Genomic DNA, 21664 nt, shown 5'->3' with positions numbered 1-21664 from the left:
TTCTGTGGTTTCCAAAAAAAAAAAGAAATTCTGTGGGATGTTTTCTACAAAATTCATGCAATTTTCAGCGTCCAGATTAAAACAGTATGCCCTATAGGGGCAATCTCCATAAATTTGTTGTGTTCTATAGGTAAAAGAAGTAAACTATAAAGTGGTCCTTAAACTTGGACTGAGATGTCACTTTAATGCTTGTTTTATTACATAACTTTGCTTTAATGTATCACCTAAGATTCAAAAAAATGTGTATATATATATAGCTCAAACGTTGACGTGTCTGTCCGCGATGGGCAATAATTTTGCATTTATATACCACCTTGTTACAATATGCCACAGAATCAACTCCTATCGTTCCCAAATTACACTCCGTCACTAAGCTAATCATCGTTTTCCTTTATCTAATTTAAAAGCGATGAAAGTCAACTTAGAGGCCTCCTATTTGCGGATAGCCCTCATCATTGTTCTCCCCAATCTAATTTATAAGTTTGTGGAAGTCAATTTAGAGGCCTAATATAGCGGAGAGCCCTAATCATCGTTGGCCCAATCTAATTTGAAAACAATGAAAGTCAATTTAGGGTCTACCGTAGCAGAGAGAACTGAATGCAAAACTTTGATCATCTTGGACATCCATGTTAGTACAGAAGTTGTATTAATATATTATATACTTGGATCTCGTGTAATACATTAAATCAATATTAAGGATCTAGATGTACATTTTACAAGTTCACACATCCGTCCACCCAAGTTTAAGGATCAGTCCTATATTTTACTTAAAAAGAACAATATATATATGGGTAAAGCCGCAAAAACCATCATGAACAAGGAGGAAAAGAAATGCTCAGCATGGGCAATCACTTTGCATTTTCTGAATTTTGCATACAAGAGTTAGAAAGCAGTTTCTTCTAATAAAAAGTAGAAAGCAGTTGTTACAGTTGATATAAATTTATTTGGTCAGAGTAAAACTGTGCCACCGAGACGACATTGGTAAAGAGAACAATGCTACCGCTACAAGATTAGCAAAGAGAACGATGCTAGAAATCAAGAATCATATCTTGATCTGCGTCGTCTTCGTCCAGTTGGCTATCTTCATCTATCTTCTCGCACTCGAACAGATAAGGTGAGTTGTGCTCTACGTTATCCTTGGTGTCATTCATCTCAATGATACGGTTCATCTTCTCACCGATGCAGGATCTAACCGAGCCTTCTGTGAGATCTTGATCTGAGCCTAGTCCGAGAAGAGCAATGCATTCATCTTGGAACTCTTGATCACTGGATGATAAGATTAAGCCAGCAATTGATTCTGCAAGATCAGGGACATATTCGCGGACCTGAATGATGTTAAAGAACAAGTTGGATCAATTGTAGGCAAGCACCAGAAAAAAAAATGATCTGACAGTATGCTAATGTTAGGCCATGTCATTTCTGACTTGCCACCAACCTAAGATTCAACGTGTGTCCTGGTAATAACTGATAACTACCACTGTACCAGCAAGACTAGTTGAGAAGAGTCTGTTCGCAAGCTGAACAGTGATGTCATTTACTCTTTATTCAGAAATAAACAAAACTACTCACCCCGTTCCAAAATAAGTTCACTTATGTACATAAATCTGGACAAGCAACTATCCAGATAGTGAAGTCATTTTTATACTAATCTAGACAGACATTGTGTCCAAATTCGTGTTGAAAAGTCATCTGTTTTTTGGACGGAGGAAGTAATTATTTTGCCAGGTGTGCTAGGCACTCCCGTTTGTCTTTCCTATACACCTTTTCCCTCGTAGCATAAAGCCAACACAAGCTGTATATTTCAAGGGAAAGAAGTATTAACGAAAGCAAAGAAAGCCAACACAGATTGAGGTAGGAACCAACAGAGTGATGATATGTGACGATAGGCTGTAAAAACAAACTGCTAGTACAAAGTATTACGACACCAACCTAATTTGTCTGACCAAAAGACAAACGAGGTCTCTTTGCATTGGGGTTGGCATAGATCAAGAGGTTGCACCCGAATATAAGAGGTGGAAGTTCTGTACTACCTTATGTCAAATCAAACTAACAATATTTTTCTGGGGTTACAAATTACAACAGGCAGAAAAAAATAAATAATAAGGAATGGAGACATTCACAAATAAACCAGATAACAATAGCACAAACCTTCTGGCCATGGCAACTAAGGAAGTCTTCTGCATGATCTACTTTCAGTCCAAGCAATGCAGACTTTAGTGCCTTCCTTACAAGATGCCTTTCAGGTTGAGATATCTTCCATTCATTGACTGCAGTAGCTACAGCATGTCAAGGATAACCAAATACAATTCTGGAAAATCCAGTAGAGATATCCACATCCAAACAGACAGGCAACCCATCACTAGAAAAAGAAAGCATGCGCAAAACAGAAACTGGATATCCTCCGTGGTAAGTGTGAATAGCAATATCAACACGAGCAAATGTTATGTTATCCCACTGAAGCACAGCATTTCCATCGTCATCCATGAAACCTCCTTTTAACTTGAAACCATAGCTTTGCCAGTCTATGCTCATCAGCACATTGAAGGAGGATTGCGAGATGGGACATGGTATGAAGTCTTCAAAATGCAAAACCTACAATAGGTCATTAGCCATCGAACAGAGACAATGAGTATAATTGAATCTGACCTTCAGCATAAACCTTGGATGCCATGTTATGATTTTTATAAGCTCATTGAATACAGGAGAATATACAGCACGAGAGGTCCTCTTGCTTGTATACTACACCCAGAACCATTTAGACATCATCACAAGAACAAGTATTGTAATGATAATTGCAGAATCAGTTTATGAACTATAGGCCTGTGTTGCAAACCTGTGTAGATGAACAATTTGAGATCCAACAGCTCAAATCAGATGAAGTATGCGCAATCATTATCACAACTTCGACAAACTGCCCTTTAGCTTTTCTTCTGTCTACATTGTTTACTGCTCCAGTTCCAATCTTCAGACAATCCCTGAAGTGAGAAAACAGACGAGCAAAACATACAAATCATATCAAATATGGCAGCAAATCTATTCGAGGAATGTACAATTGCAGAACTAGATGATACACATGTGGTATTCATTAGTATGCACATGACTGAATCCAATGACTACATACTAGGCAAGAGAAAGGTAGGACTTAAGACAAGCTTGCCTGAAAGGTTGAGCTGAATGAGTTTGGGTGAGGAAAATGGGTCAATTAGTCAAATCTATTGAATTGCATCAGATAGACAGATACTGTTGGTGACCAGAAGCAGTTTCTTTGATAGTTCAATAGTTTGTACGAAAGAAACCTATTAGATCTTGATATATAGAACTATAGAGCTCAAATGCAGAAGTTCTGATATCTTCACACTAAATAATATGGATACATTCAATTGTACATATGTTGAGTTTTTTATGTATACATTTCAGATTTTTATTAGATATGGGATAACACTCAGTTTGTGCAGAAGTGAGTTTTCGCATCTACATTTAGAATCAGTGACTGCGATTGTCTTTTTATTGCTTCATTAGTGGTAGCTTTTCCTATGTGACACTGAAACACCCATAAATTAACTTCAATCTTATTAATGAAGAAAACATATTAACTGAGTTGATTCAAGCCAAAAATAAAAGAATAATTAAAAATCTGCTTAACAAGGCTTCTTGACTACAAAATCCAAATAAAAGGATAAAAACTATAATGTCCAGACTATCGTTTAGACATTCAACTGCAACTTCAAGAAAAAAGATCAAATATGAATGTTAATGATAAGAAAGTACCACTGAAAGTCAAAATCCAAATGATAACATGCATTATAAATCTAATTTCTGTCGCAAAGGAAAGAAATAAGCAAATTTAGCATTGTATGTGAAAAATGTCTAGAGTCAAATTGAGCAATCAATGGCATACCTGTTCATATAGCATGCTTCACACTTGTCAGAAGCATTTCCATGGGAGAGTGCATAATCTTTAAGGCCAGAAACTAGACGGTCAATACTTGATGTGGTAATGGGAAGATGGACATCATCAGAACCTTGCGACATACAAACATTTCCTGATCCAGCACTATCTGTTTGCTCAATAAAGAGCTCACATGCTAAATTCTGAGTATTACAAAAGAAAACCAGATATCTGTTTAAGAGATCACACTAAGAGAAAAACAGACAGATTCTTCTACTTGTAGGCCTTTTTACTGTGTAAAAACTAAAAATGAATGTATGGCACAGCCAAGTAAATTATACATGTTTGATCATCAGTTTATAGCCTTTCTTTCCAGTTATGGCACAAGATAATACAATATTGTTGATCTTTCATACAGGCAGACAAATTTGTGCCATCAGATGGCTGTTATGAACTTCTCAAGCAAATGGATCTGTAGTAATCTCCAGTATAGGGGTTTCAGTTGTTTTGCTCCTGTAGCATAGACCAATGAACACTGTGTTCTGTTATGTATCTGTAGAATTCTTTAAGAAAAAAAAAATATAAATATACGAACTTGTTCTTTCATGTTGCACGTTATGCACAAGGGTATGAGTTTGCATATAAAATGGGAATGCACAAAGAAGTACATCAAACATTGTCCTGCATTGTGTACAAAGATATTCACATAATGCAATCGACATATTCGATTTAGATGGTATATATGCATGAAATTGACAATTGTTAGACCAATAGGCCACACATGATACATAAACTAGAACAGTTTGTAAATGACATAGTTACTAGAAAAACAAAAACACATCCTCAGAGAACAGAATCACCACTAGTAAGAGATAGACACACAGCTGCACCAGTGTGTATAGTCTGTATAGACGAATAGCACTTTTCATTTTGAGTGGAGGATCAAGGACCCAGGATTAAAGAGATTAATGGTCAGTATAAATATGATTGGTCATTATGAAATATGAAGGGAACAAAGATAGAAAACCGAGAAAGCAGGAAATTGTAAGGAACACACAAGTTTCAACTTGAGACAAATGTTCAGAAATACTTACAGCTGGTCTTAGCACGAATATCTGCAAATGTTAACAACAAAAACGTGCTACTTAGAAAGATTTTTGGCCAATGACATAAAAAGAAATGATTAGCCACATAATGTTACCAATTCTACCATATTTGTAAACAAATGACTATAGTAAGTATGTAATAGGACACTTATCAGGACTATATTATGGACAGGATAACAAATCACAATGATTGCTACTGTTGGCTAAGTTGGGCACGTCAAATTATGGTGAAATAAAATAAAACCATGGATGTTCCTCAATACAGACCTTGTGGACAAAGCCAACCAACCATAATATGAAGTCATCAACATCAGCTTCATTTGACAGGCAAAGGGATACTTCAGTTCCACTGTGTTGAAAAAGGAACAAATGATTCAACCAATCCCAGATTTCCATAGGTCACATCAAAGTAACATATGAGGACCTGCCTGAATATAGCATGACTTTTATATGTGGTTGATAGCTTGGTAAATCTTGCACTTGAAGATGTTTCTTGTTGAAGATTAAATTGGTAATGATAAATAGTTTTGTCATTGATTCCTACAGATCGGAAAATATGCAATAAAAATCAATAGCCTTGTGTAAATCCCTAGAATTAAGATAAAATAAAACAATCCTTTCCAACATATATATTTATGTATTTGCATGTCAAGGCAAACTTGTGGAAATACCAAAACAGAATAAACATACATTGAAGCAGCATAACAACATAAGTAGGTAACATTAATATTTAGTGTTCCCTTCGACTTAATTTCTTTTTATCCAATAAAGCCTTTGTCTTAGTTAATAAATTATACGAAATATCAGAACTATGTTATACACAAAAAAAATGGAACACAAAGGAGAGGAAGCCAAGGAAACAGAGAGATCTCAAATTTCAGTTTGAACAGAGATAAAAACTGCAAATTTTCAGCATACTAGCATACTAGTTTAGTTTGACTGATTTTAGTATGTACACAATGCTATCAACTTTTGTAGCTCTTATGGGAAATTTATCAAGCTTGGTGGTTTTCTATAAAAAAAGAAAGATAATAAAATGAGTGCTATCAGCATGGAGCCATGCAATAATGGAGAGCACATAACAACTTAACCATATGATTTAGAATAAGGTGAAACTATTAAGGTTTTACTAGACAGCAGGCAATGGTGCATGACAGTATGGCACAAATGGAGTGGCAGAACTATGTAAAACATCAATTAGGTGCGAGGCATACCGGTAGTTGTGATTAAGAGGGTACCATCTGCAGATAGAGAGAAGCAGTGTGAGACAAAGAATGGTGAACCTGAGAAGAAGGGCTATTGCAAACTCTAAACCAAATGAAGATACAAGGCACAATGTCAGGTATACGTTTATTGCTGAAGGAACATATATCCATCTTCCCATCGAGATCATCTACATATGAACATATCAAATGTAGTGATCATATATGTTAAGCAATTTCTGATGACTCAGTGACCTCCATATCTCTTCCGTAGCCTAATAACAGGCTATACTAGCAAGCCAACCTTCCAAAGATAACTCATCGGCGTTGTTTCTGATTAAGGTAATTTCTAACATCAGAATCGTACATCTCATGAGCTTAAGGATGCTACTGACGAACAGGACAAAGCATTTGAACAAGAGAAGGTGATCACATACCCCATTTCTCCACGGGGGTATCACGCGCCAAGGCATCTAGCTCCAGGAACTCCTCTAGCTTGCTCCCAACTCCAGTGTCTGAAACTGCAGTTCACGAAATTGAAACAAATGTAAGCGGAAGGAAGGGACAACAGGTCACGACGGGCGCAGGCTTCTCGCAGCTACACTACACTACCAGCTATACGCAGGGGCGAGGAACGAGCGGGTTCCGGGGAGCGCTTGACGGAGACCGTGAGCCGGCACGGCGACTCCGACACCCGGCAGCGCTGCACGGCCCAGTAAATCAACTGAAATCGAACACCACCCAAGCCAAGCAGAGTTGCATCGTCAGGAGAGGGCTGGGAAGCGTACGACAGAGCAAGAGCGGCGCCGGGGCGTACCGAGTGGAGGAGCTTCCGGTGTGGCGAGGAGGAGGTGGAGGACGCCGTTGGTGGAGGGGAGGGGGACGCCATGGATGGAGCGGAGGAATAGGAGTCGCTTGGGGAGTTGACGAGAGGTTGGAGGTCCCGGCCGCGCTCGCCGGAGTTCCGCCGCCGTCCGGCCTTCCACCGTCAGTCTCCGCCGCCAGCGAAACACAAATACGAATACAAGGAAGGAGTTTATGGGGAAAAAATTGGGTGCGCCCCTCGGGCACGGCCACGCCAGTGCGCCCCTCCGCGCGATGCACTGGATTTCATATCGTACGGCCACGGTAAAACTTCCGCGCGTGGCTACTTGGCTCGGATCATTCACGCGCGACATGCGAGGCTCGGTGGCTCGGCTGCACATGCATATGTTAATGGAAAAATTGGACCCACTATTAAGTTAATTTTAATGAGACTATTGAATCATTAGGGCCCGTTCGTTTGCCCCTTTCCACGCGAACGCTTCCCAAACTGTTTATATTTTTTAAAAAAATTTTTTAGAAAAGTTGTTTTAAAAAATCATATTAAACTATTTAATACTTTTTTAATAATTAATAATTAATTAATTATGTACTAATCTATTACTACGTTTTTCATGCCAGGGATAAGTAACTTACCCTCTTCAAGCCAAACACCGCCTAGCTCTTAGGTGTTAAGGGACCTTACGAAAAGAAATAATCTCTCGTTCCCTAAATATTTAATGTCGTTGTTTTTTAGACGCGTTTGATCATTCCTTTTATCAAAAACATACATAATTATTAATTATTTTTATATCATTTTATTTATTGTTAAATATATTTTTATGCATATATATAGCTTTGTATATTTTAATTTTTTTACTAAGACTAATAATCAAACGTGTATAAAAAATTAACGACGTCAAATATTTATGAATGGAGGAAGTACATTCTTTTGTCTCCATAAATATTAGTACAAAATTTATCGGTTTTCAATCAACGAACTTGTCATGAATGAATATCATTTTTTTATTTATTCTTAATATGTCCAAAGACACAAAATTAATTCATACAGACCCAACCCAACGGTTAAAGCCACTACGGTCATTCAGTCTCCTTGCGGCTGCTACGAGCCACGAGCCGCCGAGCCTCACATGCCGCGAGAATGAGCCGAGGCGAGAGTTCCGCCGTCACCGTACGATACGAAATTGAGCGCATCCCGCGGAGGGGTGCACTGGCGGGCGCGTGCGCGAGGTGCGCACCCAATTTTTTTTCCTTTAAATGCTTCTCTTTGCTCGATCTAGGCCCCACAGTCTGGATCGAACGGTTGAAACTTGTGGATAGCGATCCTAGTTTGAGTTTTTGACCGAGAGTCACAAAAAATTGCAAAAATGAATCTAATATACTTATGGATTGATTATTGTACAATGCTCACGGAGCATTGAGTTCTAATATAAAAATAATTATTTTATGGATCCATTGGAATCAACCCAATAAATGGATCTAACAAGGCTCTCTTCAGTTTAGAGAAATTTTACAGTAATTTTGGATGAATTGAACTGTTTTCTTTAAAATTTATGTAAAATTCATATGATCCGAAGAAGTCTAACAGAGAATAAAAGTTTATTTAATTATATGTATTTTTCTCACGAATGTGGTGCATTGCGAGTGTGCGAGTGATTGATATTTTTGCATTTTCATAAGATGACAAAAGTGATAGTTTTTTATCAAAATTTTCAGGGTGATAGTGCGCTACGAGTGCGAATGGGAGAGCGGTTTGTTTTGGCTAAGGAAGCGACTGTTTTATTTTCTTTAATTTTTGTAGGATGAGAGTACAAACATCGGGAGCGGAGAATAAAGGCTTTTTTTGAGCAGCAGAGATATGAATATTCTATGATAGAGTGAGAAATACTCAAGCTGTATTCGTTTGCACGGCTACAATAGAGATTATATTTTTGGCTTTTATGCGTGCTTTTCAAATTTACTAAATAATGTGTTTCTTTTGTAAAAATTTCTATATAAATTTTTATTATCTCATTATTTTAGTGTAAATTTTTAAACTTATAGTAACTAGTTATTGTTTATAACATAAATACCTATAAAAATCATATAATTTTTTATTTTTCATCTTTACGACAGAACTAACACAGCCCAATCCATGGCTCGTGGTTATTGGGCCCACAAGTCGGTAGGCCAGTCTGTTGACATTGCAGGGAGTAAAGGGAAACCTAGATTATTGAATGACCTTTATAAAATAGTCATAAGTCATACTCCAGGTAGATCTAGGCCGCTCAAGTAGATCCAACGGTTAGAACTGATCGATGGTGGATGGACTTGAATGGAAGGGAAAGAAAAAAAAAACCCTCTCTTCGCAAGTCGCAACAAATACACCTCGCTGCCATGTGGGCCCAGGTTATAGTGCCCCACATGCCAGCCTCCCTGGTGAGAAGATCTTCTCTTCATTGCCGTCGTCCGCCGGAGCGCCGCCGCAAACGACCCGTACGGCCGCACCTCGCATCCCTCTCCTGCCTCCGGCGACCTCGCTGTCGCGTCTCGCGTGCAGCGGTCGCACTGCGGCTTGCCCAGAGCAAGGGAGCGCCGGAGCGGTTACCCCCGCACGACCTAGGGAATATCGCACGTCGCCGGCTGGTTCGTCGGCTGTACTCACGATGCAGGTGGAGCTCGCTGACCGCGCCGCAGCCCAGCCCAGCGAGGCGGACGAGACCCTGCCGTCATCCCCAGCCGGCACTGCATCAGCCGAGGAGGACGCGCCGCTCTTGCCAGGCGGGGGTGTGCGGCGTCGGGCGGTCGTGAGCGAGAGGTTCCGGCAGCGCAGCGGATCCTTCCGGCGGGAGGTTCGCCGCGCGGCCGAGGAGACCTTTCTCCTCACACGGCTCACGCTCATCCTCCTCCGATACCTTGGGTACTCTCCAATTCCATTTCTGATAGTACTTCGAACCTGCTATCACTCCAACCTTACGATCTGTTTGTGCTAATGCTGTAATTGGGGAAGTTGTATCATGGCATGTTTACCGATAGCTAAATGATCATTACTAGGCTTGCTACTAAGATCAGATGCTAAAGCTTAGAAATATTTCAAATGATGCTTCTGTGATTGAGCACGGGAGTATGACCTTCAATAAGTTGTATGATCTATGCAGGATAGGCTACAGATGGATTAGGCAGTTCCTAGCCCTCTGCTGTTACACCTTCTTGCTCATGCCAGGTTTTATTCAAGGTTAGAGCCTTTGCCATTACTCTTTTGTTGAGGGAGAAAGCCTTGCCCTTGCTTGGCACCTTTTCCCTTTGTTGATTGATTTGTCATGCCTCCATAAGTAAGATTTTAGGTGATATACCTGAGAGGCTGAGACGAGATCATCATTACCACCGAAATATCATTGCCACCGAAAGAGTGTTTGACATAATATGAGATGGCTTTTGACTGCTATTCTTTTAATCCAGTTGTATATTATTATTTCTTCTCGAGCCAAGTTTATAGAAGTGTTGTATATGGAGAACAACCAAGAAACAGGTATTTCTTTCTCTCCTTTTCACAATCCCTTGCTATGCTCATATTTGTCTTGTAATTTGTCTTGGTGTACTTGGGGTATTTAGTTTAGCTGTTCACATATTGAACCCTGAATTTCGTTTCTGCAGGCTAGATTTATACATACCTACTGATAAAACAGGGTTGAAGCCAGTTGTAGCATTTGTGACTGGTGGAGCATGGATCATAGGGTGAGTAAAACTGTAGAAGTATGTACTATCCTGATCTCCAACTTTATGCCTTTTACTATATGAAGTTCCAGTAAGATTTAGATTATGTGTTGACTCTATACTGGCGAATTGTACTTATCGCATCCGCAGGTACAAAGGGTGGGGTGCCCTTTTAGGCAGGCGCTTGGCAGAGAGGGGCATCTTAGTTGCATGCATTGATTACAGGTACTCTAAATAAATTCCAAATATGCGCGGAAGAATGATACTTCATATTATCTTCATGGAGCATATGAATTGTTTGTTTGCAGAAACTTTCCTCAAGGGACTATTGGTGACATGGTAGAAGATGCATCTCAAGGGATCGCCTTTGTCTGCAATAATATAGCTAGTTATGGAGGTGATCCTGAAAGGTTCATAGCTTACAATGACCAAACTTTCGAACTTAACTGTTGCAACCACAAAATAGTTCCTACCAGTGAATTCCCTACTCGTGCGCTGATGTGCACAAATTGTCACTAACATTAAGATACCATCAGTGGAAAGTGAGTTAGATCACTTCAGAGACATATTATATTTTGGCTATTTATATGTTCTGAGTAAGCATCGCATGATATAAAGATCATATATGGAACTTCTGACTACAGCTGAAGAAACAATTCAGCATTCCGGTTTTGGTATGCATATATTGAGGCATCTTGTCCTTATCTGCTCTATGTACATGATATTTACAGGATTTATCTTGTTGGACAATCTGCCGGTGCTCATATCGCTGCATGTACTCTGTTGCACCAAGCTATTAAAGAATCTGGTGAAGGAGATGCTTCCACTTGGAGCATTGCACAGCTAAAAGCTTTCTTTGGTATTTCTGGCGGGTAATATCCTATTCTCTTTACAATAGGTGACATGTATCAAGACCTACATTTTTTAACCATGTGTATGGAAATGTGCATGTGCACACTACTTTCAGTATTCAGTTGTTTGTATCATCAAATTTTGGCAATGTTGTGCAGTGGAATATATCAGGTAGTCTGCTGAGCTTCTTTGTGAAGCACAGCTGTAATATGCTGCTCTAGATTTAAGAAACGAGAAGTTGCCCTTTTAGCCATAATTGACATGGCAATTAGGCTTGCTTTATAATACTATTGATGATTCATGTCTGTTCATCCAATATAACTTATGGATCATTTTAGCACCTTTGTTAGACAGTTAATATGCGATATTAATTAGATTTTTAGTAGTGTCATCAATGGTTCATACATACAGGGATTCTGGTGTATCAGACTTGACAGTTGATTTATGATTTCTACAGCTATAATCTTCTTAACTTGGTAGATCATTTCCATAAACGTGGCCTATACCGATCGATCTTTCTCAGGTATATTTTTGTTTATAGCTAGTAGGATAGTATTTATTCATGTCTTCCATGCTGATTCCCCCATAACTATTATACTATGTGAGCATATCATGTTGATTATCTTTAAATACACTAAAGCACCATTTCCACAATATGTTTCAGCATAATGGAAGGTGAGGAGTCTTTGAGGAAATTTTCTCCACTGGTGATGGTCAAGGACTCAACTGCAAGGTCTGCCGTATCTCTATTGCCTCGCATCTTCCTTTTCCATGGAACGAGTGACTATTCAATACCATCGGCTGAGAGGTGGGTTCAACTGGAATGATTGATCGTATGGTGCATGACAAATCTAGTGTTTTCTTGTCATATTTATTTAATATCATTATATTGGATGAACCAACTATTTTGATATTTGCTCATTCAGTTGTTTTCTCTTATGGGAGATAAATGTTCAGATTAACTAAGTAAAACTCATATAATCCTTGTGATAAAGTTTATACATGCTGTTACTGGCCAAACAAAATGAGATGGCCAAACCAAACTGAGGGCCTTGAGTGTTAGAGGAGTTTTGGATTTTTTACACTGCCCTGATATTGTCTGCATCCATTTCAAATGAATTTTCCATGTTGTTTGGCATGCTGAAGAAAGAAATTGACTAGTTAGAACTTGTTTCTTCTTGAATCTTATCCTAGTTTTGCACTAGTTAAGAAGATGAGACAAGTCTAGTGCAACATCATGTTGTTGTGCCATTTCCTATTGGTGTTGAGTACTATATAGTTAACACTAGCTAAGAAGAAACAAGAGTTATCCTTTTCGAGGGGATTTCTTGTGTAGCATCAATTACCATCTAGGTCTTTCATTTAGCAGTTTTAGTCACTTCTTGTTTGTTTGCACTGTTACCAATAACTTTTGTAACTGTGTTATCTTTTTCCTATATTATGGATATTTGCATATTGGACTGTTTGTATTGATTGAATTGATCTAAAAATGCAGCGAAGCTTTGTTTGATGCTTTACAACAGAATGGCGCTAAAGCAGATCTGTTCTTGTATGATGGAAAGACCCATACTGACTTGTTCCTTCAGGTAATCCATTGTGCTATCAGTGGTCATTGGATGGGTTTCTTTGTTTAGACATTTTTTGTTCTTTTTGGCTTTTCTGGTACTTCTCTTTCTTCTTCTGTATATAAAGTTTTGTTCTTCAATTTCCAGAATGTTGTTCTTCTCTACGTTGTCATTTCAATGATGTAGAGAAGTTTATATAGCCTTTTGATTTTTTTTTCCCTCCTTTTTTGTTGTGGGGATGGGGGATCAGGTTCAGAAATTTGCTTTTGATCCCCACAAATAAAAAGGTAAAGAGCCTTTGATGTTAGTCCTTTGTTCTGCTTGTTACTAACAGTATTCCAGTAAAAATAAGAGTTATTGTGCTGGTTAGTATAACTAAGTACCTTCAGCCAAATATAAAGTCGTTCTCAGCTAATCAACAATACGACTCTATTTTTGTTGTTTATAAGAGAGGAACTGCAGGTTCAACCTTCCGAAGAATTAGCTTAGCATTGGTTGAAGTTTGTTATTGTACCTTGGTTATCTAGCATGTAATTTCAATGCACAATGTTCTTATAGTTGATGCGTTTTTCTCTGATTAATTTGTGCTGCAGGATCCTCTCCGCGGTGGTAGGGATAAACTGCTCGAAGAGATTGTTACTGTTATACACAATGACAATCCGGATACATCCGCCCAGCATCAGCATCTTGTTGTACCTGTCGCACGCCGACTTGTTCCTGAATTCATGCTTATGCTTGCTGGAAGAGTTAGTCCTTTCTGATGATGTTGGCGATTAGTGACGGCAGTTATGTATATTCAATCCAAGGATGGAGCCCCCATAAATTTATGGAGGTCAATGAAATCTGCTGCTCCCGAATTAGTTAGCAGCTAGCCAACCTTAGTGTACTGACCTAAGACGCAAAATGTACCCTTCGTTGAGTAGCTCCGCATCAGTGTACTGATCACAATGCGTATATTGTTCTCCTGTATTAATTAGTAGTGTACATGTCCTGCCTGGGACGTCTGCCATTGCTGTATTGTATCCAGATGTGGCTCATTATGCTTTATTGATAACTTCATACGAGCAATATTAGCACAATTCATTGTTGTATATTAATCAAGAAACTTTGCCCCCATAAAGCCATGAAGAAAGTATGTCATGCTTCTTGATCTATTTGCACAATTCTTATGCGAGCAATTTTACGATGTTTGAGTAGATACCAAAATAATCTTTTTTACCATATTTGAAAAAGTATCTTAATGTACAGTTCTTTTTAGTGTAAAAAGTGTAGTAACTTTAGGTATCAAAAATTTGTACTAATATTCTTGGTACCTTGAGATATTTTTCAAGGAAATAAAAAAGTCCTACCAAAATTTTACACTGAAATTTTGATACCTCTCAGAGATCGTAAAATTGCTCTTCTTCTACCGAGAAAATAGCACAGGATAAACCTTCTCATGCCATTGGAAAATGCACAACCTCACATGGTGGGAAAGCTGGCCAGTCTTCATTCCTCCACGGACCAAATCTAATCTAATGTTTGCATGACTTGCATCTGAATGATAAAGTCAGGAGTAACATGATGGCAAGAACATGCATAGCGCATGGACATAAGAAGTTGTTAGATCATCTTTGAAATTTTTTTATTTTTTAAACATTTTTAATAAATAATTTTATTACTAAACTCCGAGAAAAATATTTTCACCGTATAAACCTTTTGGCCACGCAAACGTGGCAAAACGGCTTACCAGGCCACCGACAATGGCATGACAAGATTGTCATGCCATGCCGATCAGGTGAGCAGCGTTGTTTTGTCACACTATCAACACTGGCATGGCCAAAAGGTTCAGTTTTTTTTAAAAAAATTGCTCGATGGTTTAGTAATAAAATTAATAAAAAAATTTCATCATCTTTGGACTGCCTGCTGCAGTGTCACAAAGAAGCTCTGGACCCGTATATTTTTTTTGAGAGAACACAGCACAACGCATATGCTCACAACGTATGCACACTCTCTCCTAAGAACGTACGCACGTAAACCCTACTCATATGAGCATCTCCGAAGCCTGATCAGCGGGGACAACGCCTATCCCTGAAAGCACAAAGCCGTTAGAAAATCCTAGAATATTCGCTCTAACCAGAAGAAAATCCTAGAATATTCGCTCCAACCAGGAGTCAAACCCAGAACCTTAGGTGCTACTGGTACCCTTGTAACCACTGGGCTACAGGCCCTTTCGCAGGCCGGACCCGTATATTGGGCCGCACGAAATCCATATCCCGTCGCCGCGTCCACCGCCGTCGTGGACGCGCAGCACGCCGGCGACGAAGCGGCTGGACCCGCTGTGCCGCCACGACATCGGGAACCTCGCACTGTCGCATGGCGGCCGCCGGACGGTTGGCCACGACGCAGGTGGTGATCACGCACCGCGCCGCCGACGAAGAGGGGGAGACGCCAGGAGGGATGCGTGCGGCGGCGGGCGAGCCGGCGAGGGGGTGGGGAGCGATTCCGCCGGCGCCGGGACGTCGGTCGCCCAGCCGCCCAAACACCTCTCTCTCCGCATGAATCTCCTTCGTTAACTCTGGTATATGTTCCCCGATTTCATTGTCATTCTAAATCTCTGATTGTAATTATATAATGTAACATTCATCTTGGTTGGAAAATTCGTATGACATGATGTTTAAGCACCCAGCTAGGTTCTGAAATTCGCTAGGCAAACTGAAAATGAACAAATTCTTCAAAGAGAAAGAGATTACTGTCCCGTCTCACTGACAACTGTTTCATATGCCATTACAAAAAGCATGGATATGAGTAGATCACACTGGAAATGAACATGCTCACATGGCGCACAAGCTGGCTGCTCTTCTTTTCTCCATGACTCCATGGACTAATCTAGTGTAACATCTGAGTGATGATAATTCATCAATTCATGCAGGGCTTCTATAGAGACAGCATGATGGCAACAAGAATATGTGAACATGCGTGGGAATAAGAAGGGACCCAAATCATCTCGGGCTGGCTGTTGCATCGTCCCAGGTCGAAATTTGCAGTGCAGTATTCTGCTTCTATATTTATCAGCAACTGGTGTGCCTCACAGAAATCTTGCACCTATCATCGTCTGCCATTGCTGCACTAGGAGTGCATCCTGGAGACTTGTTCAGACAATCCATCGACGGTCCCTTCCATTTCTTCAGAGATGCCATCATCCTGTAGCAAAACAAAGAAGGGAGTCAAATCCTTTACATTTCACACACCATTTCTTATACTTTTGAGAGTGCACAGATATTCCACTTTGCCTACTTATAATAATCAATCGTAGAAGAATTTTTGTTAGCATGTCAACAGTACCTCTCGATCTTTATTATCCTTGACAACAACACACTTGGAAGCACTAATGCTTGCGCTCTTCAGGTAGCTCCTCGAACTTAAGTCTGTCGATGTCACACCATTTTGGCCGGCAGATCGATGCTGCTGCCCGTCTTGTGACATTGGAGGGTTAACTGTAGAGCGGGCAACAGAATCTGTACTCCTCTCTTGGCCATTATTGTTTTGTTGGTTATGACCATCCTTAGATGCACCTACTCTCTCCCTGTTACATCCAAATCATTGGAGAAGTTAGCACAGTAATTGATATGAAAGTAAGGAGGTCTGCACTTATGATTTTTGATTGGCACATTATATACCTTGGTAAAGAAGCATGCTTTCTCTGCAGTGGAGAACCTCTTTCTCCTTTGCTGTAGTTCTCCTCAAGGTGTGCAAACTGCCGTTTGAAGCGATCAACCCCACTGCATTAAGAAAACAATATTAACAATAGCTATGTTCATAGAAAAAAGAGAAAACCATGTATGGATAAGATAAATATCTATTAGATCCAAGTGTTCCTTGCATGAATACTATACACACACACATGACTAATGTTTCACCAGTGCCCATGCGAATTTTTGGATAACAGAAGGCTTGGAAACAAATAAAAAAACCAAAATGAGGAGCAAAAAAGATAAGGTATTAACTGATGATAGAACTGCAAGACAAATTGTTTGGAAAAATGCAGTTTTGTTGGTTTAAAAAAGTATCAATACAGCTAACTTGCATGAACAAAGGCAGATAGTTTATCTTTCTCATGTCAAATTTAAAAGTTAATGGAGGAAAAAAAAGTTTATGCAAGTCTGCACCTTGGATAGAGGAAGCTAATCTGCTCTCCACCTTTCATATATTCTTCAAGCATCTGTGGATGATACTCCAAAATCTGTTTTTTCCCGTAATTATCAGTCTTCAAGAGCTGAAAATATATTATTATTAACAGAATGCAGGAAACTTGAGCTATTGCTCTGTACCTCTCGATAAATTAATTCTCTAACATCATCTTTTATCAGCTTCCGCCTCTCGAATTCAAACTCAAGTTTTGAAATTGGATGCATCGAGGGCTCACGTTCCACATTTGCAAGACTTGCGAAGTATGGATCAGCCAAAGCCTGAAGATTGGAAGAGTATAAAAATTCTATGTGTTTTCTGAAATATTTAAAAGTTGCTCAATGAAAAGTAAAAAAACTACTCCCTTACACGTGCAAATGTTTGACATTGGTTAGTTCAAAACCAACGTCAAACAAAAAATAATGGGAGTACTTTTGAGTTTTGGAAAGGTTGTTATTCTATCTTTTGAGCTTACTTCTTCAGCTGAAGGCCGATCTTTAGGATCAAAAGCAAGTAAACGCTCAAGCAGACGAAGAGCCAAAGGATCGGCATTACGGAACTTCTGAGAAAAGGGTACAGGATGTTTCTTCCGCATGCAGCTTAAGTATCTCCTGGCCTTCTCATTTCGAATCTGCAGAGGACGCAGAACAGTAAGGTGTTATTTCTGGGGCCCTAATGTACCAATGCTGCACTAGGAGAGAAATCACAGTAGAAATATATAACCAACAGAATAACTAAATGGATATTGGAGGAGATACTTTATGGGCTTGCAACATAACTTTATAACCCAATTGGTGAACCAATAATAAACTTTCTAATTGCATTTTTTTAATTTTTGTTAGAGATTTGGATCTCCTTGAATTTTACTGGATAGGAGGTTCAAGGAAAAATAAAGTATACGTGAATTGGTATGGAGTCAACATACCCTGGATAAGGTTTCTGATGATGGGGTCCCAAGAAGATCTGTTATAATATCTAATTGGTGCACAATATTCTTCCCAGGAAACAATGGCCTCCCAGTGAGCAGTTCAGCAAATATGCACCCAATACTCCAAATATCAATTGCAGGAGTGTACTGTATATAAATTGACCGTATTAGAAAGCATAAAGTGCACGAAAATCTATAGCATTAGAATTGCACAGAAGAGTTCACAGTATACTATTTTTCTACAAGACTGTTGCTCATCCAGTTTTAAGCAACACAGCTTTTGGTAGAAAGACAATGTAAGTAAACAATTAGAGATATCATCAAAAAATATTCCTCTACTGTTAATCCTGGTTTTGTATACTTCATTTAGCACAAGCTGTAAATTGTATACATTAAGCACACGAAAAAAAAATGTCATGATAAAAACAGCTAGAATTTCATGTATGCTGCTACAAAAGCACTAATCTTGATTTTGTGACCATGAACTCCAGAGTTGAAGACCTTACTTTGGAGAAAAAAGAGCCACATAATTCTGGTGCTCGGTACCACCTTGTTGCAACATAATCCTTCAGAGTAGAACAGAATTAATAACATAAAGAGGACTGTGAATTCTCATATACAATGACAACTTGACAAGCACCCTACCGTCCAAAATATTGCTGAAGGGGCATCATTAAATGATGCCCTGGCAAGTCCAAAATCACATATTTTCAATTTGCAGTCCGAGTTTGCCAGTATGTTTTTGGGCTTTAGGTCACGATGAAACACATTAGCTGTGCCAATGTAGATGATCAAGAACTACATTATCAGAAGAATAAACCAGAATTCCATGCTAATTTGATAAACTTGTATGTGTTTAATGGCATCAAATAGGTTCATGGAAATTGTGAATTAGTAGTAGTTCACCGATTTGCTTACCTGCATGGATGTACTTAAGAGCACGGAGAAGTTGGTACAGGAAAAACTGGTGGTGCTCCGGGGTGAGGTCATCATTTGCTCTGATGACTTGATGGAGATCTGACTCCATGAGCTCAAAAACAACATAAATATCTTGAAACTCCCTTCGAGAAGGGGGAAGCATAATGTGTTTGATCTCGACTATGTCTGGGTGACGCAGCAGACGAAGGAGCTTGATCTCACGCAGGATGCGGGTAGCGTCTGATACATGCTCAAACACATCATTGATCTTCTTGATCGCAACCCGCTCACCAGTGCGGGTATCTACCGCAGCAGCAACTACTCCATAACTCCCTTTGCCAATGACTTCTTGGATCTGGTACTGGTTTGCCTCTCCATACTCGGTGAAGAACTCCATTTCTACTGAGTTCTGCAAATCACAAATTTGCAAGGAAATATTAAGGTAACCAAAAATACAGAGTGGCTGGTTATAAAACATAGCATTCAGTAGTGGAATGGCCTAATGTTTCTGAATCTATAAAGATCTTTTCCCCAGGGAATATCATGACCTACCTAACAAAAATTGACATTTTCAGTACAGGCATGTAGGCTTACTCACGGATGAAAGAAACACATGCTCCATACATGTGCAAGAGCCCGACTTATTCCCAATAGAAACAGTCCGTATCACCGATATGTATAGACCAGACCAGGTCAAACCAGGAGTGCTATTTAGTAGCTGAGTAAGATTATCCAAAACCACAGGTGGACAACTTGAATATGAGCTCCTAAGGCCAATTGTTGATAACTAGGTGCAGGTGCAGGGAGAAATCCAAAAGAGGGCACATTCTTTTTCCCTTTGACAGCGGTAGTGTTTCGATTGCACTTCTCTAAGAAATGGAGCATGAATGAGCAAATAATATATCAGAACTAAGCAACCAAAAAAGAGAGAGAGAGAAAGAAACTTCAGTTTTACGAAATCATTTCATAGATCACTGGAAGAACACAGGTCAACAGCCAAGATGACAAATCGGATCGCAGCTCACAAGCACCAAAAGCTCTATCGATCGAAATACGAAAGATTGGATGGAAGATGCAAGCTTTGCCTGCACTTGAGTTGTACTGCACTGATAGAGAAAATGAGAACTAATGATGTTGACATATTGCACAGTATCCAAGTAATCCAGGTGCCACAAAGATCTGATATTGTGCTAAAAACCTCCTCGTGACCACGAATCAAGCATCACGAGAAAGCCTGAAGATTTCTCCCCTAAACTGAAAAGAAAAAAGAAGCAAAGCAAGCACACTTCAGACTAGGCCGCAAGGCAGCTCACCTTCTTGTGGTTCTCGACGGGGAGCGGCATCTTGCGCTTGGGCACGCGGATGGCGCGGAGGCCGACGAGATCCGGGTCCTCGACGACCTCGACGTCGGACGCCGCCTCCTCGCCGGCGTTGGACGACTGGTTGGAGCCGGACGCCGTGCGGCGGTGGAACAGGCGGCGGAATCCGTCGACGAGCGTGCCCCCTCCCCCCATCCCCGCCCCCTACCGCCTCTCCGCCCGCAAGCTCCCCCGCGGCATTGGCCGGCGGCCCAGCTTACCCTCCAAACTCCAAGCTCGCCTCCCTCTCTCACTCGCCTTCAAGCTCGGACCTTTCCCGCGAAAACAACGAGAGCTTGTCTCGTCTCCTCCCTCCCCTCCCCTCACCGCGCGAAGAGAAGTCGTCGGCAAGTGATGGATGGATGGATGCAGAAGGGACGCGAGGAGGACCGGAGGAAGAAGAAAGCGATGCTGGTGATGGGGAAGAAGTAGCAGGATCTCCTCTTATACTGACTGATTTTCTTGCTTTTTTTTTTCTTTTCTCGTGCTCTTGCTGCGTAGACAACGAGTGGCCACACCATGACACCACGCGGTGCGTGTTGATGAAGACGATCGAGTTGAGTCGAGTGGTACGTGAAACGGTGCACCGGCCGGTTTCCATTTCGCCGTCGCACGCAGCAGCAGGGAAATCCCACCAGTGCAAGTACAGCTAGATTTTTGGTATTAGTACGATGTGCGGTTGTATAGTTGTACTTCATCCGGATTTTCTTTTTAAGATGATACAGTACCGTTTAAATCTCGTTTAACTATTTCTCTTATTATTTAAATATAGAAATATGTAAATTATAATTGACATATTTAATAATAAATTCAATTATAACACAATAACAATTGTGGGAGTCTTTAATAAGTTAAATTATTATATATATATATATATAATAATCAATAATGCTATCTATTAAAATTGGAGAATTAGAATAACATGTATACAATTCTCAGCAGCCCAGTTATAGCTGCATGTACATTTTAGTCTGAACAATTTCTTGTAGTACATGGGGAAAAAAATCTAAAATGAAAAAAAAACTGTATTGTTATACTTGCTGATTGAGGGAGACGGGCTATTTGGTCCAAACCGTTATTGTGGCGGATTGAATTTGTCTACGAAATTCTCTGGCACCAGGCACACGAACATGCTCATTAACATGCGGTCAACGCTGCACTGCA

General features: G+C 39.9%; 3 protein-coding genes across 8 annotated transcripts; 1 reads left to right on the top strand and 2 right to left on the bottom strand.

The window, feature by feature from the left end:
* Positions 1-839: 839 nt before the first annotated feature.
* LOC102711360 (type 2 DNA topoisomerase 6 subunit B-like) lies at positions 840-7226 on the bottom strand. 3 transcript variants are annotated; one of them, XM_015838957.2, is made up of 12 exons: positions 7015-7217; positions 6810-6921; positions 6635-6718; positions 6210-6236; positions 5424-5535; positions 5263-5344; positions 4984-5004; positions 3899-4092; positions 2834-2975; positions 2399-2592; positions 2149-2272; positions 840-1325 (listed from the first exon to the last, which is right to left on the bottom strand). In XM_015838957.2, the coding sequence occupies exons 1-12, from the start codon at positions 7084-7086 to the stop codon at positions 1029-1031; spliced, it is 1461 nt and encodes a 486-aa protein (XP_015694443.1). In that variant the 5' UTR covers positions 7087-7217; the 3' UTR covers positions 840-1028. The 3 variants fall into 3 exon arrangements, with proteins under 3 accessions (XP_015694443.1, XP_015694442.1, XP_040381395.1); XM_015838956.2 differs by lacking the exon at positions 6810-6921 and adding an exon at positions 6344-6530 and having other exon boundaries at positions 7015-7084; XM_040525461.1 differs by having other exon boundaries at positions 1184-1297; positions 7015-7226.
* A 2198-nt stretch (positions 7227-9424) lies between these two features.
* On the top strand, positions 9425-14253 carry LOC102715767 (probable isoprenylcysteine alpha-carbonyl methylesterase ICMEL1). 2 transcript variants are annotated; one of them, XM_006656411.3, is made up of 11 exons: positions 9425-9918; positions 10157-10233; positions 10458-10527; positions 10653-10733; positions 10863-10937; positions 11021-11122; positions 11444-11584; positions 12022-12087; positions 12229-12372; positions 13060-13150; positions 13723-14253. In XM_006656411.3, the coding sequence occupies exons 1-11, from the start codon at positions 9665-9667 to the stop codon at positions 13888-13890; spliced, it is 1269 nt and encodes a 422-aa protein (XP_006656474.1). In that variant the 5' UTR covers positions 9425-9664; the 3' UTR covers positions 13891-14253. The 2 variants fall into 2 exon arrangements, with proteins under 2 accessions (XP_006656474.1, XP_015693744.1); XM_015838258.2 differs by lacking the exon at positions 12022-12087.
* A 1612-nt stretch (positions 14254-15865) lies between these two features.
* Positions 15866-21006, bottom strand: LOC102715120 (mitogen-activated protein kinase 12). 3 transcript variants are annotated; one of them, XM_006656409.3, is made up of 11 exons: positions 19741-19894; positions 19143-19551; positions 18870-18997; positions 18731-18790; positions 18222-18371; positions 17772-17927; positions 17440-17577; positions 17278-17351; positions 16789-16890; positions 16454-16694; positions 15866-16312 (listed from the first exon to the last, which is right to left on the bottom strand). In XM_006656409.3, the coding sequence occupies exons 1-11, from the start codon at positions 19762-19764 to the stop codon at positions 16238-16240; spliced, it is 1557 nt and encodes a 518-aa protein (XP_006656472.1). In that variant the 5' UTR covers positions 19765-19894; the 3' UTR covers positions 15866-16237. The 3 variants fall into 3 exon arrangements, with proteins under 3 accessions (XP_006656472.1, XP_006656473.1, XP_006656471.2); XM_006656410.3 differs by lacking the exon at positions 19741-19894 and adding an exon at positions 19695-19712; XM_006656408.3 differs by lacking the exon at positions 19741-19894 and adding an exon at positions 20456-21006 and having other exon boundaries at positions 15871-16312.
* Between the last annotated feature and the right edge of the window lie 658 nt (positions 21007-21664).

This window comes from Oryza brachyantha, chromosome 6 (assembly GCF_000231095.2).
Source record: "Oryza brachyantha chromosome 6, ObraRS2, whole genome shotgun sequence".
Taxonomy (NCBI): Eukaryota; Viridiplantae; Streptophyta; class Magnoliopsida; order Poales; family Poaceae; genus Oryza; species Oryza brachyantha.
This window is presented reverse-complemented; position numbering and strand designations above follow the sequence as displayed.